Source organism: Zophobas morio, unplaced genomic scaffold (assembly GCF_036711695.1).
Source record: "Zophobas morio isolate AGI-343-1 ecotype UQ-CSIRO unplaced genomic scaffold, CSIRO_AGI_Zmor_V1 ptg000011l, whole genome shotgun sequence".
NCBI classification, from domain to species: domain Eukaryota; kingdom Metazoa; phylum Arthropoda; class Insecta; order Coleoptera; family Tenebrionidae; genus Zophobas; species Zophobas morio.
The window spans coordinates 8,308,336-8,331,949 of NW_026972116.1; the positions used below are offsets into that span (position 1 = coordinate 8,308,336).

Below are 23,614 nucleotides of genomic sequence, written 5' to 3' on the forward strand. Positions count from 1 at the left end.
GTAAGTTGATGGTTCTACTTGCTAATTAAAGTACAATTAAAAAAAATCTGTCACATTTAAAAATAATTAACACTTCTACAACGCTTCCTTTGTATGCCATTTAACAGCAATTAAACGTGGTCTTCATTATCAATCAATGTAAACAGAAGAGTCCTGACCACTCAGTCACTCACTGACTCGTCAACGCGCTTCCAAATCCTTGGACCTAGAGCGCTGAAATTTTGCACAGAGGTTCCCTTTATGATGTACACAAGGAATAAGGTCGGATTTTTCGAAATTCCTTTCCTAAGAGGGTAAAATGCGACGTTGCCGCATTAATCCAATTATCTTGAATTTTTTAGCAGTGGAAGGGTTCGCAAAAAATTGCAGCAGGGTTATTTTTGAAATCTACATTTTTCAGATATCGATATTTTAGTGTTTTTTGTTACTGCAATTTTTTACTTTTTTAAGAGACATATTAGAAGAATGAGACCAAAAAATAGAGCAAGATACAGTAACAAAATATGTTCTATTTGAAAAAACTTAAATATCGATATTTGAAAAGAGAGTCCTCAAGGAACCGAGCAACTTTGATTTTTGACTTATTTTCTATCTCTAATAAGTAATGAGATATCGAGGACCACGCACTTAGTGATTCATCCCGTATAGTGTTTATGTTTGTCATCACACCGATTTCCCTACAGGGTAGGCCGTGACGATAGAGTGCTATTGACCCCTAAATTTTCGTGAGAGAAGCTAATCCCCAGATATTAACCTAAACGTTTTGAAAGTTGAAAGTTTGAAACTCAAGCGCGTTAATAACTATAAAATGATTTTGTTGTAATTACTACGTTTATGTCATATCGTACTCTATTAAGCCGCTTACGTATAAGTCGCTTAACTGAAGCAAGCCAGTTTTTACCCTTTTCTGTTTATATCGGTAAAGAGCGTCCTAATTGCCGCATTAGAAGTGAGAATACATCGACAAAGATGGTGAGATGGTATCTTTGTCAGATACTGCTATAACTTCATGTATATTTACTATTAATACTGTATCTAGCCGCCTGAAGTTAGGCTAATTACAATATTCTACTGTGCGTGTTCAATCTAAAGTGTTTATATCGTTTTTGCATTTAGGTAATCGGCTTCCTTGAGCCCAATCCGACTAGAATTTTGGCTGGACTACAGCGTTTAAGCCGATTCATTTCAATCTGGTTGCGTTTATATTGATCTTAAACGTGTTTAAGCCGCTTACTTTCCTCGATATAAACGATGTAAATATATCGTAATTGATTAATTTTACTTTACGTACGTGAAAAGTTAAAAACATGTTAGAGTATGAAATAATAGTCCGCCCGTTTCCGCCTGCCTATCTGTTGTCTGCTGTCTGTATTACATTTTATTAGACAGATAATAATTTCCGAAACTACTGGACTGACTGTTGTCATTTTTTTAAATCTATTTTAGAAAAATCGAGTGGATGGTGAAACGCAAACCAACGTGTTTCTAATCATCCCCACCAACAATGTGATGACGTCACTTCATAATTGTGCATCAAAAATGTTACTTAAATTTTATAAATGAACATACTCCTACGAGTGTAGTAGATATTCAGATTCATGGATGAAAATCAAAATTGTAAAATCTTTTTACAATTTAACTTTAAAACTTCAAAACGAATGGTGTGAAATCTTGCAAACATTTTAAGATTATCATATTGCATAAAATCCGTGCTGGTAAACACGGTTTTTTTCTCAATTAAAAAAAAATAATAACTGATAACATCATCTCAAAATTTCACCGAATAAATCTTATCTACCATATGCAAAATTTTAGAACTCTATTCTTGTGGCTTATCCAAACATTGATATTTTTTAGAGTTCTTGCTAATACAGGGTGAAGAAATATTAATGAGTGAGGTAATTCATTTTATTAGTCAAATCAATAACGGCTCACCCCATTTTCCTGAAATTTTCGTACAATTGAAAAAAAAAAATCAAAGAACAGTTGACATTTTTTTAATCGTGTTGCATTTTCCTTACTTCGCCTTTTCCTGTCTAGTGTTCATGTTCATGGGGAATTTGCCACACTCTGAAAAATAATGTATATTTAATTACCTTAATCAACTAATGTTACTTGATCTTACATGTGTCGCATCTAGTAAATTTTTCAAATAGAAATATATTTATGTCCTTACTTGTCCGGTTTTTTAACAGCAGATATTTTTTCTTGCCATTATGTTGATTTTGTGTTCTTGTCATTGGGCTGCAAATTTTTTAACATTAGTACCAAACATACGTTAAATAAATTTCTATTCCCATACTGTCCTTGTCTAATGCAAGCACAGGTAATTTACTAGACTTTTTAAAACTAATAACAGATCTAGTCGATTTAGGTTCAATTAAAGTACCTTTAGTAATCTAGAAAATTGCCATCACTGGAGAAATTTAGTAATTAAACTTTTAAAATGTAATATTTATAGCTGCAAGAGATTTTTTATTAAAAGTGTTATTTTCAGTGCTTCCCTTGCGAAAGGAGCTCTGTGTATATCCTCACAATAACATGCAGAATAGTGTCATCGCTTCCTAAGAAATTTCATTGTAGTCACTTAATGAGCTAAGTACGAGCGTGTTATTTTCTTTTTTGTATTTTTAATGATTCTAAGTAAAAGCATACAAAAGTTTTCCAAGGAAGCTGCAGAAAACAATTTTTATTTCCCGAGTGTTGGCTAAGGAAGTATCGTACTAGGGTCTATCCGACTAATGGCTACTTTCATGTTTTCTAGACGTTACATGACCTCTAGAACAAACAACATGAACAAATCATCAACAGATATTATTAAATAAATATTTACTGAAAATTACGCTTGTGTTATATGGTTATATGAATCAATTTATTATCTCAAAAACAAGTTTACCTAATCTTCGTGAAATTACGAAATAGTTTATGATATAATTAATATTCAATTGACTCACTTTACAGGGCCGGTTTATAGAAAGCGAATTAAATATTTAATGTTCATTTAATTTAACACAGGATTAAAATGTAGAATATGCGCCCGTGATTGGTTAAAACATGCACGGTGTCTAGGAACGGACTTCAATTAAAAATTAATCGCGAATTAACTTTAATTCCCTTTTTATAAACCGATTCGTATGTGAACTCCCACCAAAAAATGTATGACATCTCAAAAAAGAATTAAATTATTTTCTTAAGAAAGGGTGTACTAACATGTTTTTTTTTTTTATATTTCGGAAGCGAGGAAACTGTAAATAATTATACAGATTTTTTTAACAAATCTAGACGTTTCTTTGCAAATCAAGCCATAACCGTTCGACGTATTTTTATTCATTTAGATGGAAACACAACATAGTTATTACTCTTTAACTGAAACCATATTTCGCAGTAAACCCAGCTCAGCTTCCTGATAATGGAGCTGTACCATACTCAATTATGTAGGACTAATTAATATACGGATAGCTTTCTCTCACTTTTAACAAGGATTCATTTCATGTTAAATTGCTTGCAAACATAAATGTCCCAGCACCAAAGTGACTAATGTTCCGCTTTGGAAACTATAGAATTAACGTGATAACAGAACCAACTGATAACAATTGTAACTTTTTTTAAGCTACGCTAATTAATTATCTCTGCAAGGACCATCAAATTTTCCAAAAAATGTTTGAACACGAATTATAATTGTAATTACTAATTAATTAGTAAGTATTACTGTTAACTGATGACGATGACGTTAACTAACTGCGTAAGATCGACAAATATTATTTTTTAACGTCATAATCATTAATCACTGTTAGTATTGTGCTTCATAATGCGAATAGTTCTGTGTAAATAATTTACCAGGTTTTTGTAGAACTAATTATAGATTGAATATACTTCAAAAAATAAATTTATCAGTCAATTTATCTTATCTAAGTATATCCCAGGAAGCATTCATGTAATTTCTGAAATTTTGCATCGGAAAAATTGCTTCATTCCAGGCTACAAAATTATTAGGGGGACAGGTTATAGGAATGCTTAAAAATATTGTTACGAAATACACCCTTACGCCGCCCCGGTACGACGCCTATGGTCGTCGAGAGCTTTCTAGACGTACGCACGGCGTTGTCATCATTGCTGACGGTGTCGACGCGGCTTTCCACAAAGGCAAGTCTGGAGCGGCTTACCGGAAGTCTCGATTGCGGGCCGAGAAAACTCTCGATGCGGCGTTCTGGATCCATCGAGAGACACGCATAGGTTTAAATAGAGGCCACCGTCGGGAAGAGCAGGATTCGGCTAGTTGAGTCAAGAGCGTCGAGTGAAATTCACCGGAATAATTTCTGCATATAATGGCTGCAATAGTTAGTTGTGTAAATACGAGTTATTAAGAAATAAATTGTTGAGTTTTAACCTATGCCGAATTTTATTCATCCGCCAAACGTAACAATATTAATTCTAAACTCACGTCAGCAACGCATCAACCATAATAATTAGTAAATCTAACAACTACATTGTAGTGGATTATTTAAATTAATATGATAATTTAAAATTAATGAATTATTTCAGTTAGTTAATAGTTCAGTAGTCCAATTAATTATTAATTAATATGTCAAATGAAATTTACTTTGGAAAATTTTTAGTGACGTCGTTAGGTTTTTGGAATGGATGAACAGTAAATTCTGATTAATTTATCAACTTAATGACAACCAAAAAGTGTTTACAAAATTTCAAAGTAATCAGTGGTGCAGTTTCTAAAATAAATTGTAAAATTTTGTTAAATAATTTTAATTTTTTTTTTTTTTTCTTTTTCAAAAACTTACAAGAGCGAGGTTAAAAATGAATAAATACAACAAGTACAGAAATATACGATTTTGCACATTATGAGTACAATTTATTTAGTAAAATTTTGAGATGACGTCATCACATTTTTGGTGGGGATGAGCGGACACTTTTGGTGAGCACTTTACAATATTCTTAAAATAAATCTAAAATTTCTCAACAATCTTCCCAGTAGTTCCGAAAATTACTCGTTGAATAAAATTACCAACAGGTGACAGCCAGAGAGGGAAGCCGAACTTCTGTCGAAATCAACTTCTACCATTTTTTTTATGTATTTTCAAGGATACATTTGAATCTGTCCAACATTGGAAATCGTCAAATAGGCGCTACGAGCGTAAACTAGGATAAAAATAAAAGTATGCTGTGACTTCAATTTTACACCTTATTTGTGTGCACCATTGAAAAGCTTCCGAGAGAAGTTCTGGGTAAATAATTTAGCTTTTTTCCATAAAACTATTGGTTTATTGATTAATATTTAATAAAATAATAAACAAATTAACTGAACGACTACGTAACTTCAAAACTGCTATAGAATTTACAATTTTAAAAACATGATAAAAAACCTTACAATACCACTATTCAGTTTCGGCGGAAGTGAAGACCACGTTTACGATATCAACTGCGGCTGCTGTGGTTTTTACTGATTTTTTTTGTTACATAATTTGATATTTTTTAATTTGTTAAATATAAAAGCAAACAATTAAGCAAGTAGTTCTTCACTTATTTGTATTATATTGTTACTATATCGCTAATACACGCTTTTATTAAGCTACTGGTACTAAATCTGATTAATATTAGTGTCCCAAAATAATTTCTGAAATCATTCTTTTTTTTTCAGGTGATCAACTGGGAGACGACATTGCAGATACCAAAGCAAGCAAACCTTTCGAAGGAAAGCACTGACTTGATATTAAAACTGTGTTGTAGTGCGGACAAACGGTTAGGTAAAAATGCTAGTGAAGTGAAATCACATCCGTTCTTCAAAGACATAGACTTTGAAAAAGGTTTACGTCGTCAGCCTGCCCCGCATATACCTCGCATAGAATATCCAACAGATACGTCAAATTTCGACCCGATCGATCCGGACAAATTGAGAAATTCGGCATCGATCGATTCTGGTACTTCTGACGAACTGACAGACAGTTCGAAGCCGTTCCACGGCTTTTTCGAATTCACGTTCAGGAGATTTTTCGACGACGGAGGTGGTCCTGCCTTCAATAAAATCAACTTAGACGATAATGACAATCAAGGGTCCGTGTATGTGTGAAGTTTATACATAATTTTCTTGGAAATGTTCGGAGGTGGACCCTCTGAACATGGAGTATCGCAGATTTTTGCTCTTGCCAATCGGAATTTGTATGCAAGATTTTAAGCAAGAAATTTGCGTTTTATGTTTTGCTCTCACGTTGTATCTGGTTAGTTTAAATAAGGACTGTCTAGAGGCCTTATTTATCGATGGTTTAGTGCCGGTTTCGGTACGTCATGTTTTTGTGGAAAATGTGACATAACGAAAGCGACGCTTGTTTGCAACCAAAGCCTTCAAATAGCTGCCTTGTTCTAAATGGAGAATGCCTTATATGCTCAAATTGTTCAATGTTTGGTGAGAACCGAAAGGAATTGATAGTACAATTGAAGATTCATTTATTTGAATAAAAACGTGTATAGCATATAAATTATTAAAAATTAAAAAGATGGTGCTAATTTTTATTCGTACGTTAAATGTGATATCTACTGAATGTCTGTAAAATTATTTCAAACATGTTGGAATGTTTGTTACAAACTGCATTTATAGTTTATAAAATATTCATATAATGTATGTATCTGACATTGTTCGCACTCCATGGGGTGATCCCAGTGTTCGCTTATAGTTTGAAGGTAAAAAAGAGCCTTGCAAACAATTTCTCTGTGTTGTGTTTTTGAAATATTTTTATGGATAGTCAGTTGTATGCAACAATAAATTATTAATGCAATTTGTATATTATGTACAATACTCTAGGAATTTGTAAATATAATTATAACAACGAAGTGTAAGGATTATTGCACTTGTAATTGGTCTAAAGATACTAACTTCCAGTTGCGGGATTATTGACAAGTAGAGTGTTAGATGGCAATGTGAAGCACTTGAGGAGAGCAAGGAAATTAACAAGCACTGCCTTTTTACTAAAAAGAATGCGTTATAAAATAATCTTGCAGTAAATCAAAATAGTTTTGTAAGAGCATTATGTTTAATTTGTTTCTCAAGAAAAAAAAAGCTGTGTTACAATTAGTTTTAACGATACGCTCATAACTTAATGCTTAGGTAAATATTTATTACATTTTCCCTCATTCTAAAATTAATTTGTAACACCCTCCTAGCTTAAGTATGGATTAATTTAGTATATAATTTTTCTAGTCTATTGGAATTTTTTTATCGTTTTAAATATATTATTGATTTAAATGTTGTTTATAGGTCATAACGTTGTTCCTTAATTACACAAGCAAATAGCAAAAATCGTATGCACTTAGGAAATTATAATGTGAGTGCCTACATAGTGTAAATGTGTGTAAATAATTATATATTTTTGGAAACATTCGGCCTTGTGATTGCACCCCTGCCCGCACGCCACTGATTGACTCGTCTCTGATTGATAATGTGGCATTTCAGACGCATGCGCAAACAAACGAGAATCTGACAGTTCGAAGGGGCGTTCTAATCCGTGAACAATAAAAGAAGAGTTGGTCGCCATTTTGTTCGTTATAAAATCAAAAAGATATTACCAAAATTTATATAAAACATCCCGATCGCAACTAAAACTTATCGGATGAAATGTGTCTGTGATATAAACAGTGGGTGTAAATAACGGTATATTTGTGATATGCACTAATCGCCTGTGTGTTTTTATTTTGGTATATTTTGGGAGGGTGTAGAAGGATCAGCTGAAAGAATAGAAAATGAGCACGAAAGACGACGAATACGATTATTTGTTCAAAGGTAAGAAGGGCCTTTTCTTGGCCTTTGTCTTCAAATTTTGACGTTGTGGACCTTGGAGGTAATTGACACTTGACGTATTTTCGTGTGTGACAAGTCAGCAGTGTCAGAGGTCAACTTTTGAATCAAAACGAAAACGTCAAGGAATCAATTAGGGCGATTTAAATTGAGCCCTTAGCCCCCTCGCTAATCCCACACTCTCATGAATTAGTCACGAAACGTATCAATTAGAATAATCAATGTTTTTGGCTAGATTTAAGCTTTGTCATACACAGATAACATCGAAAATTTTCGAAAGACCTCTATTTGCGTTATGTTCTATTTACAGTTGTCCTTATTGGAGATTCGGGGGTAGGAAAAAGCAATCTATTGTCTCGATTTACTAGGAATGAATTTAATTTGGAATCAAAATCAACAATAGGTGTGGAATTTGCGACTCGAAGCATGCAGGTGAGTTTTATGATTCATAGTCGCTGAAATTGCAAGAAGTCATTAGTACTTCATTATGCATCATATTCCAAATATAGTGATGCTTCAATTTATTTAAAAAATCTGTTGATTGAATTTGACACAAGCACAATGAGTGAGGTCAAAAACAAAACAAACCAGTTTGGTCAAATTTTTATTCCTCAATTTTTCTCATTCATTTTGACGCGTATCCTACTAACAACGTCACAATCAGCTGGCTAAAGATAGATATCCATTATCTGTAATGCACTGTTCTGTCAGTGTTGACCTAGTAGCTGTGAAAGTTAGGTTTTGCCATCATGTCATGCATGTGTGTATCACTTACGTTAAAATGTCGTTCACCTAATTTGCATTGGGGCTTTTAAAAGAATTAATATTAAGTAGGTTGTTACTATCTTTAAGAGAAAGACAACATCAAGATGTTCTGCACTGCACCAAAAAGCAGGAAAACAACTACCAACCTTTAAATTTTGCTTCCACGTGTCAAGGGGTATAAAAATAATGAAGATTGAACGATATTCTTGACGAATCTTCGAACCTTTTAAAAACATTTGAAGTAATGAGTAAATTAGGTTATCATTGTGCAAATTGTTGAAAGAATGTTAAAATTATTTCTATTAATAATATTGATTCATATATATTCATACGTTGCATTCTTGCTTAATGCTGGCATATCAATTTAATTTTTACTGCAACTGATCCATCATTGGTTTTTTATGAGGTCATAGTTTAAGAGTGTATCATCACTGTTAAGTTATTCGATTTATTTATTCTCTTTCTAAAGTTTGATGTTAAAGCTGGATTGATGTCAACTGAACGGTAAAAATTACGATACTAATTTATCTAAGGACATATTAAATAGTTCAAAGGCAACCCTTCAGTTTCATTTTCAATAGGTTACGTAAAATTTTCTAGCAAAGTTTTCCAGCAACGGTTAAAACAATGTTAACTGTAGGAATCGGGTTGAAATGATCTTTTTTTGGACAACAATAACGACTTTACATAACATTCCATTACTGAAAAGACATTCTTTAACCGTGTTCCTCGAAAATTTTGTTACGTGGCTTATTGTAAATTTTGCGGTTGTGTATTGAAGAGAATAATCGTTCCAAAAAAGTTAAAAACAAGTCTTTATATTTGAAAGCACAATAAACATCTTCATGATGTTAATAAATAGACTTTGTTTTGTAAATTTGTTATTGTGTAATTTGTTTATCAAGTGAAGTGAAACACCCTTTATATAAACACAGTTTATTTTCGAAATTAGATTGGGCACTGGCATGGTGCATGATGCAAATAAATTGTAGGTTCATGCAACCAGACGTGAATTTAATATGACATTAATTGAATGAAACGCAAAGTTTGTTTTAGGTTGTTAATAAAGAATTTATTATAGACATTTCGAACATGAAGGTGAACATTATTTGTTGCTTTTTACGAATAATTTAGTACAAAGTTATAGCTATTGTAAATTATACGTTAAATTAATGTGACAAGTTTTTGCCGCATAAATGAACTCTGACGCTTGAAATCGGTACTTTTACGTTCAAAGAATACTAATATTAATTGTTTAGATTGTTTTAAACGATTCTGGTATGTTACAGGTGAAAATAAAATGTGTATAATTGGTGTTTGGCAAAATATTTATCGTACCTAATTTAAAGTAGACAGTAAAACGTAATTAATTGCTAAATATAACGATGCTTTATTTTTATTGGTGGTATTGTTTGGCGAAATTCCGTAACATTATTCGTTATGGGTTTTATCGGAAATTAATTTTTAATGTGTATTCTTATGAGTTTTTATCTAATCGGTTAATAAAAGTGATTATTAAATTTTGAAATGTAACATATGACAAATATTTCACGACAACAACTTAGCAACGTACTGATTCTGACATACCTATTAGATATTTAAGTAAATATCCCTGTATGTAATGCATTTACGACCTTTTTAGATCGCAGCCAGCCATGGAAATCTAGTAACTTTATGTTGATTTGGGTTGTCACCAATTTAAGATTATGAACATTGTTATTAAACTAATTAATTAAAAATTAAGAACTTGGAAATTTATTGAATATTTATATAAAACTTAGAAATTATTTTTTAGCTAAAGAACGAATGTAATAACTAATCATGAATGGAACGCACACTGCTGGAAAGTTGTGATAAGGTGTATTTCAGTTGCAAAAAATTCAGTTGATTGTCCCAATAGGACTAATTAATAGTTCAGTATCATAATTTTCAAGTGTATTTTCGCAAGAATCATGTAATTTTTTTTCATGGGTGTTATGCAACCCTAAGATCTTTTCCGGATGGTAAATCTACTGTCTAAAAAGAAATCTTAACCTGTTGTACTGTAATTTTGAAAAAACGACTATCCTCTGGCAAAATGCATTTAAATGTTAAGAGTTTTAGTTATTTTCTCTTACTAATAATTTAATTTAATTCTACTTCATTCTTCAGCATCCATGATTTCGTTGTACAAATTTGAACCGTCATTATCATCATTTTCTAAAATTCTGATCTACAACGTTGTTTTAATTAGTAAATCGTGAATGTTCTCAAACGACAGATTTCCCATGTGTTTCTCCAATCCGTCGAAATAAGTTTTGTGCAAAGTTTGCTAAAGTTTTGCCATATCTCTGGAGTACATTTGAAAAGAGCTTCTAGGCATAAATTCGCGACTTTATTTTTGGATAAAGACCGAAAGGTTATACGCTTGTTTTACCGTTTCAATAGACTTGTATTGACTTTCCCGTAATGTCCCGTCTATCAAAAATCGTTTTTTTCGATCAGTTGTGAAAGGTTGTTTAAAATTTCACAATTGTTTTTTCGAAAAATTTTATAGAATTCAACTGTGTGACTACCCAACATTTGACTTTTTCTGCTAGAAAGTGTGGATGGCTTGTTGAATTACTTCGAATGGTATAGCGCATTGTCCATTACCACCCCATATGTTCGTTGGAATTTGTTCAAAGTAGGAATAAGCTGATCAACCACCCAATTTTGAAAAAGTATTCCATATGGTGTTGTGATAACCTTTGTCGTTATTTTTCAAATTTGATAAAAAGTTACATCTTTCTAAAAACCTGAATGACAATTCGCTTGCAAATTTGTAAATCTTAGACCTTCATTTGTAATTTTGTTGGGATTGCTTTTCAAATTTGAATCATGTACCCTACAACGAATGGAAGAAGTCTAAAACTATTTGTTATGTCTTATATGGGGAATGAATTAATTATTATTTGATCATTGTTTATATGTTTATCCTTACATATGATTTGGTGTATTGTGCTAATGATCTATGATAATATTGCACATATTAATCCAATTAATCTTAATGTTTTTATGTACTACATTCGAATCTCTTTGTAAATACATATATCCATATTTACTAATTTTTCTAAATTATGAAACAGCCTATTTGATTCTAAAATTGAGCTACGGAGCTTGAAATTTATTGTTTAAATAAAATTGAGTTATGTACTAAATATTTATTAGAACTGACAAAAAGTTGAATAGATGCGTTTTGTAAATTTATAATACATTCTATGACGCTCAATGGAACACACAATATATTCTTGGCTGTAGGCTCAGAAGTATGCGTTTTGCTTTAGTTAAGTAATTATTCTCCTTAGTTTTATAATTAAGAAACATGTACCAAACAAAAACGAATCACAAGTCTTAGTATTGCACGAACAAACAAGATTTTTAGTAGCTTTAAAATTTCATTTTCAAGCATTTACAAATAAAAAAACACATGATGATTTAGTTGTTTTAAGTAACCTTAAAAATATACTAAAAATGTACCTGACGTAGAAATTATTGCTATTGCACACACTTGACGTATGTAAAATTTAAATGAGGACGTTGTATATGTCGTTCAATAGATAAAATGTAAATTTTGTTAATGTGCACCCTTTTCACGAAAAATCCACGTAATGTAAAAATAAAAATTTTGCAAGATAAGTGTTTCGTGAAAGTGAGTCACGAAACCTTAGAAAATGTATTTCCAGTTTATTAAACGAATTTATAATATCATTTCCTATGTATGCGCTTGTTCTATTAATAAAACTATTAGACATGATTTTATTCGTTCTTTAGGAAACCTAAGACTAACGTTTTCTAATTTCAAGAGAGCAAGAAATAGAAAGCATCGTGTAGCAACAATCATGCATCATAAGTGAATTATTTTTGAATTGTCCTAATACAAACACGCAATCCCACAGACATCAGCTGAAAATGTCGAATGTCAGTAATGCTAGGAATTCAAGTCGTGAAGTCTTCACGATCATCATTTTTTGTTTCCCACGTTTGTGCAAAAAATAAAAGTAATTATTTTACTTTTCCCGATAACCATGTATTTTAATTTCAGGTGAAGGCAATTAATTGACTTTATGAGAAAGGTTGTCTGTAGTTATCGTCAATGCTATTTTAAAGAGTGAAAGATGAATCCGATGGGTTTTTAATTAGGACAAAAGTATTCACGAAGTTGAAGGAGAAAATTATTATCACTGAATACGAGGATATAAGTGCCTACCGGGTTGATTTAATAGTTCCAGTGTATAATAAAATAGATTGGGTATTGCATCCTATTTAAGACACATGATTTATTACTTATGTGATAACTTCTAATAACTCAGTGACTGTCTTATAGAACGGAACAAGATTGTTAAAAGACAGTGGAACTTGAAACCCAAATGACATAAATTAGTCACAGCGAATGATTTTGTAAGCTAAAGCATGTGGGAGTTGTGATTTATTACCAACGGTGAGTGATGCATTTTACAAGGTGTGCAAAAAATGACCGAAAATTGAGTTGAAAATAGTTACGTATTATTTAGTTTGTATTTTTATATGGATTTTACGAGTAGCTATATGTTAACAACTAAATGCGAACATAACAATAGATCCGTATTTTTTCTTGTTGCCAAGAACATACAGAAAAAGTGGGAATTATTCACACGACAAAATATATTATTCTGCACGCTAAATTAGATGACGTTTAAGACAAAATAATAGAGTGCATACCCGTTAATTTTTTGCTTGAGAGAAAACAGAAATTCTCAACAAAATGTCTTGCGACCGATTATGCGTCTTTGTTTCGGTAGTAAAAAAAATCCTGTGGATTCGTCAATCTTAAAAGTTCCCGTGAGTCTAAATTATCCGAAGTTTTTTACAACCTGAAGCAGTAGCAACACTGTACGTTGATATTAGAAGTTGAAACATTTATAATACAGACAGGTATTTAGAGAATTGAATACAATTTGCCGTGGTGTTTCCCATCTTGGCGTGCGGTAACCAGTTCTCTAGTGCATTGTCGTTCATTTAATTATCAACCGTTATGTAAGGAAATCGTCAATTTATTATTATTAAATTACTAAATGTTTCCGTCAATACTAAAGCAATTTTGAGCAAATTTAATATGAGAGTTGCCTAGACAAGTTCCTGTTTTTGTTTGTATTGATGAATTGAATACCAATTTTTGAAATACAATTAAAGAGGTTACGGAGATTTATTTTAATTAGAAAACAACGATAGTCATTAAGGAATCTCCAGTTAACGTCGAAATCATGATTTACAAATTAGTGATTTTTTAATAAGTTAATAATGTAATTTACGTTCTAAAGTATTTTATTTGTAGAACACTACTATACATGTTTGGGTACACAGTATATTCGCTCCAAAAGTATAGTTATTTTACGACTTTAACACCTTCACTACCCTCATCAACCCACAGTACAGCTTATTAGATACAAATTGATGACACCATCCCAAAGTTAAATAGCACCTCTTTGTTGTATTTGGCTGGCACGCCTCCTCTAAACAGGCACCGACTTATCTTAAATGGTGTTACTTAAAGATACTATTTGTTCGCAAATGATTTTAATAGAAACTTTGGAGTAAATTTACATTATATTTGTTCTATGCCCAGTGATTAAATCTTGACGTACTAGACTTAATTTTAAGGCACATAAGTGTATGTAAAAAGTGTTGGGTATAAAGTTGCAAAATTTGTGTTTCTTTGTTGACCATTGTTTTGACATGGGCAGCTAATTTATTCAACAATTGAATTGAAGTTGTAGATATTTGTTTACTATATTTCCACTGAATGTCAATTGTTTCGTGTTAACGTACCATTAAGTTAGTGCCAAATTCAGCAATTATACAAGAATTTGTTTGTTTTTGAATTATTCTTTTTCCGCTTACGGTCATTATTGCATGCTACTTTAATACAAATATTGGGGAAACGTCCAAAGTTTGATTTAAGAAAGCCGATGATTTAATCATTTTAATCTATTAATTTGGAAACTTGAAAACGTGTTACTCAGAACAAGATAAACCAAGTGTACAATTAGTCATCAAAGAACCATTTCGATTTCGTGTGCAGGAAATGACTTTTTTATATTCATGCTTTTATTAGAAGTTTGTCAGCAAGTAATAGAAAGCGTAAACAAATTGTTTGAACCCAAATTTTTCACTGATAAGTAATTAAATATTAAATACACATAATCATCTCATTGAACGTATTAAAAAATATGTTTTATTTTTGTCCAGTTTGGTTCTGTAATTTTGCTTGACCCCTTGACCGTTGTTATTATCACTAGTGTAACTAAAGTAACCACCACCTGTTCCATACAAAGTTTAATTGTAACTGATTGACCAGCTTACTTTAAAACCGCAAAAAAATTATTTAGAAACGTAACAAACTTGCTTTTAAAAACAATTTTTTACAACAGTCAAAAATATGCATGCAGTTGTAGTTAACACCATTTATTAAAGGGAACATTTTGTAAACAATACTTATGAAAATTGAGTTAAGCTTTAAAGCTCTTTAGCAGTTGCAACAGTGTAATAACATAACAACTTGCTACAAGTATGCCCTAGAAAATTAGAAACTTAAGATATATTGTCTAAGTATTACATTGGTGAGGAAGTCTTGGCAGCTAGATAACGAAAACGAGTGTTATTAATTAAAACTTGGTACAAAAACTTGCCCAGTATTTTATAATAGCGGCGTCACTTGTCTGAAATCGTAGTCGCTCAAAATGAGAAACCAATTAACACGAGCAAAACAAATATTATGATTTGTTCTATCTGAACAGTTTTGTTAAAGTCCAGCAAAAGATAAGTGCAAATGACTCCAATTATGAGTATTGCCGCTGTAAAATCTCCAGGACCGTATTTGTTCTCTAGTAAATGCATTCCTAATGCGTAATGGTTTTATTGTAGGTTGCGGTCTAAAGTACTAAATACGCTTCATAAAATAATTGACCGCGTTTGCATTTATTTTTTGCTGGACTTTATACAGAAAGATTTTTAATCAAAAGTTGTACAAATAATTTTATAACGTATGAAGTTTTTAATTAAATTTAATAAAATTATTGATTCTATAGTATCTCATGCGTACATCGAAAAAGGCTTGAGCATACTTAGTAGTGTTTAAAATTGACAAATTGACGTTCACAGTGTTGATAGATTGATGATGCTTACGGAGGTGTAAATTATGTATAAACTCTTGCGTAAAATGTGTTGAAAATACATTTTTACTTCCCGAGCGTAAGCTAAGCTCGTCGAGTAATCGAGTCCATCGGACAAATGACCACTTTTATATTTTCTCGACGTTTTATGACCCCTAACGAAAAAAGTAGTCTCCCATTTCCGTCCGTCTGTCTGTCTGGTGTCTGTTTCCATTTTTATTAGGCACGTAATCTCCGAAACTGCTGGATCGATTGTTGTCAAATTTTGTATGTATATTAGAAATATCATGTAGATAGTTGAATGATAACCAAAAGTTTGCTAATCATCCCCACCAACAATTTGATGACGTCATTTCAAAGAATTCTATATTTATTTGATGTAAATGCGGACCGGACATCGCGCGTTCGATTCCAAAGTTGGCCTTTCGTGTTTTTTTGTTTTTTTTTACCCGCATTGTGTATCATTTATGTTTATGACGTCATAACAAATTTTTTATTGATGAAATTACCCCACTTTCTCGAAAAGGTGTCTTTTTTATGTGAAACCTCGAGGGTCCCAACTGTCTTCTGTAAAAATATAAAACCATCTTTGGTGTCCCAATTGTCTTTCTTAGAAATGTAAAACCTTCTCGGGAACGCCAAATATTTTTTTTTAGAATGTGAAGCCTTCTCGGGGCTCCCAATTATCTTTTTAAAAAAAAAATGTAAAACCTTCTCGGGGGGCCCAAATGTCTTTTTTTTTAATGTGAAACCTCGAGGGCCCCAACTGTCTTTTTTTTTAATGTGAACCCTTCTCTGAGGTCCCAACTATCCTTTTTTAAAGAATGCGAAACCTTCTCGGGGACCCCAAGTGTCTTTTTTAAGAACGTGAAACCTTTTTTTCTTACAGTGTGACTAGTACCTTCTATATTATTTTTAATCACGAAAAAGTAAAATTCCGCAAAATCAAATTTTATAGTTTTTCAGAGAAGCAGTATTTGTTGGACTGGATTTCAGAAGCTAGGAAAGTTCTGTCGAAATAACTTTCAACCAATTTTTTTAATATTAATTTCTTAATCTTATATATTGTCAACAAGCAGTGGTGCTCCTAGAACAATAAGTAAGAAAAAATATTGTATTTTGATATTTTTTTTTTCCTTGTATTCATTTTTATTTCCTGAGCGTAAGCTAAGTGAGTTAATTACTATTAAATGCAAACCAATCTATAACACAGAAAACAACACAAACATTGTCATAACCTCAATATGATGTTGTTTAGTAATGTGCGATGAGATGGCGCTTTCAACATTTGCGCTGTACATTGGATTAAATTCGACCACAAAAATTTTGGATGGTTGGTATTATTGGCGGTGTAAACGCGAACTAAAAGAGGACTGCATAGGTCAGGATGTGGGTCAATCCCATAAAGAGGAAGGAATATAAGAATATTCAATATTTAATTCACTTTTCTCATAAATATTATGCATGTGGGACACCATTTAGTTATGTAGTAGGGTATTCTGTTAAAAAAAAACATACATATTTGGCTTACATTTAAATGAAACATATTGTGTATTTGAGAATAATGGGAAATTGTAGCCCTAAGTTATGTTATTTGTGACCGGTATTGATGTTTTTTCATACTATTTTTCAAAAAATGTCTCAATTTTATTGAAATTGTTAAAATTAATGTATGTTGTATTGTCGTTTGTTTGAAGATACACTAAAATTCTCGCACGAAGTCTGTTGAGAGTAATCAACCGGCCTGTGACGCCCTCCATTCATCTCGATTGCTTGGAACAGCGACTCGGAATATAGCGTAACTGAGTAAACATCTTAAGTATTAAGATAGTCCATTCTCTTATTAAATCTCTTTTCCCGAACATTCATCTTATCACTCAATATCTCCATTTTTCTTTTAACACTCAGGAGATAACTTTAACCATGGGTGGTTAACCTAGATTACATTAAACACAGTCGCTGTCTGATTATTTATCGTCACTACTGTCAGCTTGTCTGAGACGTAGGTTTCGAATTGGTCAGACAGAAATTCGAATATAATATGAGCATCAACAAGCACATAATCATCCATCAAGGATGATGGTAATAATTTCCGACGTTTTCCCTAACCTGACCCACGCTTCGTATACAGTTTGGAGATCATTGGGGTCATTAACGGTTAAATTTAGTTTTCTTGTATGAAAATTAAAGGAATTTCATTTTCATCATTCCATACTAAACATCGTCCAAATAGTTTTTAACATTATCAATGAAATTCTTTAATGTAATAAAAATGTTCTTGTTTTGTTCCAGGTAGGAACTTGATTTCACGAAAGCAACGAGGTCTGTTGTTTTTGCTTACCAAAAATTTTGTTAATTTTCAAATCCATCTCAACAATAAAGGACTCTTTCTCTGCTAGGTTTACCTCCATTGCATTTTTGTTTGTAATAAAATCCATTCGGCGAATGGCTATTTTCATGTTTTCTTGACATTTCATGATTCGTAGAGCATGAAAAAATAGATCTTCCGTTTCCGTCTATGTGTCGTTTTAAAGTTATCGTAAGCGTAATAATATTTATCGTTATCACGACGTTATTACAATGTTTTTTGTGAACTATTGCATTGCTACAAAAATTCACGACAATTGGAATAACGTGGCGACGTTGCATCGGAATTTTAAAAATAAGCTGAGGTTCTGTAGAATGTATAAAAATATGTGAGGTATTGCATTTGAAATAACAAGTTGTGCGTTATGCTTTAAGAACAGTTGAAAGTAATTTTAGAGTACGGTCCTCAAAGAAGCGTACAAGTTCCGTCTTCGATTTCTAATAATAATTAATAAGATATCGAGGAGCTCGCGCTCAGTGACTTGCTCTGTATACACGAGTACGTATATAAAAGTAGTTATATTCGTTTTGTTTCAAATTTCAGTCTTTTCAAAGTAGTAGAGATGTTAACCGAAAGAGGTAGACTGGGAACCATATATAATATTTGTATATGGGATATATCTCACTTAAAAATTTTTATCTGCGGTTTGATAATGTGCGGTTATTTTTTATTTTATGGATACGGCTTACCACAAAGAATTAAAATTTATAGAATGAGATTAGACAATTTGCCTTCCAATCTGCAAAACGAACTTTTTTGGAACTTTGGTCATAGATACACTAATATTTTCGTGACTAAATACTTCGATTAAATTTATTTTTTCATTGTGGTTTTATTATTCTGTTATTCTGAAGGGGCTTGGATCCCCGACATCTCCTTTTTTTCTGTTTTTCAAAATCTGTTGCTCTAATTTCTCCTTAAATTTTTTGGACAAAAAATGTTGATAATGCCACTTCATAAAATTAAAAACGTTTGTCCTCGCCAAAAATTACTAAATACTCATTTCAAAAATACACTGACATGCATTGGTTGAGTTTTAGGGACAAGAGAAATTCTGTCTAAATAATTTTGGATCAGTTTTTACTTCCCGAGCGTAAGCAAAGGAAGTATTGTAATCGAGTCCGTCGGCCGACTCTCTACTTTTACGTTTTCTCGATCTTTCATGACCCCTAGAAGACGAAGAAATAGGTCTCCCATTTCCGTCTGTCTGTCCGTCTGTCCGTCTGTCCGTCCGTCCGTCCGTCTGTCCGTCTGTCCGTCTGTCCGTCCGTCTGTCCGTCTGTCCGTCCGTCTGTCCATCTGTCCGTCCGTCTGTCCGTCTGTTGTCCCGGATTTTTATTAGACAGATAATCTCCGAAAGTACTCGACCGATTGTTGTGAAATTTTGTACTCATATTAAGAATATCATGTAGATGGTAAAACGCTAACCAAAATTTATCTAATCATCCCCACCACTAATGCGATGACGTCACTTCAAAATTGTACATAGTAAATGGGTTTTCAATTGTATAAAATAACATAGTCCTACACATGTAGTTTACAACTCCGAATCGACTTTTCACCCGAAACGTCCAGATTTTTGGAAAAAAAATCAAAATGATAAAACAACATTTTTAAATTTAATTTTTAATCTGCTAACCAGAATGCTTTGAAATGTTGCAGATGTTTTAAGGCTATAAAGAGCATCATAAATCTTTAGTCAAAAAATATTTGCTTATCCCCTCCAAAAACTTGATGACGTCAGCTCAAAAGTTTGTGGAATAAATCATATCTAAAATGTACAAAATATGATGAGTCTGTACTTGTGATCTATCACTCCATTCATATTTTTTGGATTTGCATATACAGGGTGACTCAAAAAAATTAATGAATGCGTAAATTTATTTTACTGATTTACTCAGAAACTACAAAACCGAATGCTTTGAAATCTTGCAGATGTTTTAAGGTTCTAAAGAGCATAATAAATGTTTAGTCAAAATATATTTGCTTATCCCCTCCAAAAAATTGATGACGTCAGCTCGAAAGTTTGCCGAATAAATCCTATCTAAACTGTAAAAATATGATGAGTCTGTACTTGTAATTTATCACTCCATTCATATTTTTTGGATTTGCATATACAGGGTGACTCAAAAAAATTAATGAATGCGTAAATATATTTTATTGATTTAATCAGGAACTACAAAACCGAATGCTCTGAAATCTTGCAGATGTTTTAAGGTCATAAAGAGCATAATAAATGTCTAGTCAAAATATATTTGCTTATCCCCTCCAAAAACTTGATGACGTCAGCTCGAAAGTTTGCCGAATAAATCATATCTAAAATGTACAAAATATGATGAGTCTGTACTTGTCATTTATCACTCCATTTATATTTTTTGGATTTGCATATACAGAGTGACTCAAAAAAATTAATGAATGCGTAAATATATTTTATTGATTTAATCAGGAACTACAAAACCGAATTCTTTGAAATCCACTGCGAAAAAAAAACATAATAGGCATGCAGTCGTCACGTTTCCGACAGCGAGGGAAGTACTGTCTAAACTCTTTAGACCAATTTTTTAGAATTGTTCGTATTAAATGTTTCAAAAAAATTAAAGAATAGAGCAAATTATTTTGTTCATTGAATAAAAAATGATTTATCTCATTTTCCACAAATACTGAGAGCACAGGGTTGTTATTAATGCCAAAAATTGATGTATTTTTTCCCTCTTAAAAATTAAAAACTTGAAAAGTGTTTGTACCTCCAACCCACATCACTGGTTTTCGATACTCTCTAACAGGTAAACGTGGTCCTTCTGAAAACGCAGAGCACCCATTCGCAACTTCCGCTTCCAGGCTCTTCTCCGGGCGCCGTCACCGACAATGAATCATCGGCGACGTACATGCTTAGAACCCATAGGCGTCGTACCGGGGCGGCGTATGGGTTTATTTCGTAACAATAGTTACATTTCCATATTTATGTACCGTCAAAAGCAATATATTCGATAATAATTTAATTTTATAAAAAATTGGTACACAAATCTTGTGTATCACTCGCCCAGAACATGCGTTTATGAATTTGTAGGAAATAACGAATATTTTATTCCCTACAAATTCATTCGTATTCGCAAAGGCCTAGTTTCTGGCCTTGTGATGCAAATAACTATTTTTTAACATATTTGGGTTATCTTATCATAAAAAATAAAATTTGCTGAATCGAATTTAATAATACGAGAAATTGGACTTTTGTAATTTTTTTTTATAAGACACTAATATTGTGTTAAACAACGTTAACAGAATTTTGTTTGTCTTCCTCCAGAAAATGTAACACAGTATCTTAAAAAATTAGTAAATAAATCTTTAAACATATGCTTTGAGGTATTGAAAGAATATGATTTTACATCTCCCACCATTTCGACGTGGCTGGTTACACCACGAATTGAGCTCGCGCCACTTTCTTTATTCTAACTATACCATTGAATTGTATTGTATTACACATATCTTTATTGTGGTAAATTAAACTTTCAAAGTGAAGCAGCTCATTGCTTTAGTAATACTAATGAAAATGTCAAAAAGCTATGATATGATGAGATGGATATGATTTCCTAGAATTGTAAACAATTGGAGAAAGCGGGAGATGAATTGCATTGATTGAACTGGAAAATTCACCAACATGTTCAAACATTTCCCGTAATCGTACTTTTAAAATAGAATAGTAAACAGCCGAATAATTAGAACGAAATTACGTGGCCTCCACAAATTAGACCATGCCAAAATCACTCAACTATGCAAAATGTGTGCATGTAAACTCCATTTTAGACGTTCATTTATTACTGTTGTATTTTTCCAAGCAATGCAATTATTGTTATCATGTTTTGTGACCTCATACTCCTATTACTAAGACACCTAAGAACCATTGCAACTACGATCATCATATAAATGTCGAAGTAACTAAATATTTATATATTACAGGTGGATGGCAAAACAATAAAGGCACAAATTTGGGACACGGCGGGTCAGGAAAGATACCGCGCCATCACAGCAGCGTATTACAGAGGAGCAGTAGGAGCGTTGTTGGTGTACGACATCGCCAAACATTTGACGTACGAGAACGTGGAACGTTGGTTGCGCGAACTCCGAGACCATGCAGATCAGAACATCGTAATTATGTTGGTTGGCAATAAGTCCGATTTGAGGCATCTGCGCGCCGTCCTAACAGAAGAAGCGAAAGCGTTCGCTGAAAGAAACGGCCTTTCCTTCATAGAAACATCAGCTCTTGATTCCACCAATGTCGACTTGGCTTTCCAGAATATACTCACAGAAATCTATAGAATCGTATCACAGAAACAGATCAGAGACCCACCTGAAGGTGACACGATCCGGCCACAAAACGTGGAACCTATAGACGTAAAACCAACGATGAACTCGGATGGTGTGCGCAAACAGTGCTGTCAGTAGTGTACGCACTGTAGCAATACACTAGCCCAAACACAGGTGAGGGGGAGCAAGAAGTTTTTATTGGTTGTTTTAACGGTCGATTTACAGATTTCTGCATCATGTAGTGAAGCCTCTGTACCACCCACCTGTGGCTATTTGTGTTTTGTTATTATTTACATAAATCTGAATGTCCTAATGCTAACATATTGTGACTTAGCGTGGAGCCTCCACATCTGTTTGCTGCGCACTTAGAAGCTGTTACAGTTTTTGTATACTATTATAATTTTCAGTAAATTTTTTCTATATAAAAAAATATAACTGTAGGTATTTAAGTAATGAAAATGTTTATTTATCTTTAATAATATATATGCTTTAAAGCATGTGATCATATTTAACAATAGTTTTATCAATTCAGGTACAGAACTAAGTTATGAATATCTGTGTCTCTTGCTAGATATTAAAACAATAAGTCTTGGTTTTATGTTTCAAATATTGTAAATGTGCTCTGTTATTTATAATTAAAAATTTAACTGAATATAATAACCGTTAAACACTGAATTTGACTGTTGATTTGGTAAGTATTGGCCAGCCCCTTCGTCGTTTGTAGAGTCGATAAATATGTTTGACTATCTTCTTCAGAATCAGAGGAAATTAAGACGGTCATTCCAAGTTTATTTTTTTATATTTTGTTCTCAGTATTTTGATAAGACGCTGTTATGTAATTTACTCAGATCGAAGCATGATAGTCTCAGAAGTGAAGTTATAGAGCTCCAAATGCAAATTACATTTTGTTTTTGTTATGTCATGTCATAGTAATAGATAATGGTAAATAGATATTTCAACTGTACACATGTAAGAACAAACAAGATAACGGTCTTTGTATGTAACATAAGCTTATTCAAAATTTATTATACATTTAGTTTTTAAATAAAATTTCTGTAATTCATGACTATTTTTACCCTTGTAAATATTTTCTTTTTTTAATAGTGTGGCGCAGTTAAACTAAGATGTTTTATTGATTTTATATCTTTGTGAAAGCAGCATTAATAAATAGCTAGTGACAGTTTAAACGTTTATAAAACCCGCCACTGG

General features: G+C 32.4%; 2 protein-coding genes across 3 annotated transcripts in view; both read left to right on the forward strand.

Annotated features, from left to right (window-relative positions):
- LOC135126835 (serine/threonine-protein kinase Warts) overlaps window positions 1-7,385 on the forward strand; it is a 35,869-nt gene extending 28,484 nt beyond the window's left edge. For both annotated transcript variants that reach the window (XM_064053008.1, XM_064053007.1), the window contains one exon: window positions 5,654-7,385. In XM_064053008.1, the coding sequence (XP_063909078.1) occupies window positions 5,654-6,082 (429 nt within the window). In that variant the 3' untranslated portion in view covers window positions 6,083-7,385. The remainder of the gene's footprint in view (window positions 1-5,653) is intronic.
- An 88-nt stretch (window positions 7,386-7,473) lies between these two features.
- On the forward strand, window positions 7,474-23,468 carry LOC135126840 (ras-related protein Rab-11A). The gene is made up of 4 exons (XM_064053017.1): window positions 7,474-7,786; window positions 8,112-8,233; window positions 22,058-22,579; window positions 22,631-23,468. The coding sequence occupies exons 1-3, from the start codon at window positions 7,747-7,749 to the stop codon at window positions 22,541-22,543; spliced, it is 648 nt and encodes a 215-aa protein (XP_063909087.1). The 5' UTR covers window positions 7,474-7,746; the 3' UTR covers window positions 22,544-22,579; window positions 22,631-23,468.
- The last annotated feature ends 146 nt before the right edge of the window (window positions 23,469-23,614 follow it).

Excerpts from the sequence above, each read along its gene's own strand:
- LOC135126840 (XM_064053017.1), top strand. The coding sequence starts at position 7,747 with ATGAGCACGAAAGACGACGAATACGATTATTTGTTCAAAG. Across the intron at positions 7,787-8,111 it reads ATACGATTATTTGTTCAAAG|TTGTCCTTATTGGAGATTCG; the intron begins GTAAGAAGGGCC and ends TTCTATTTACAG. Across the intron at positions 8,234-22,057 it reads TTGCGACTCGAAGCATGCAG|GTGGATGGCAAAACAATAAA; the intron begins GTGAGTTTTATG and ends TATATATTACAG.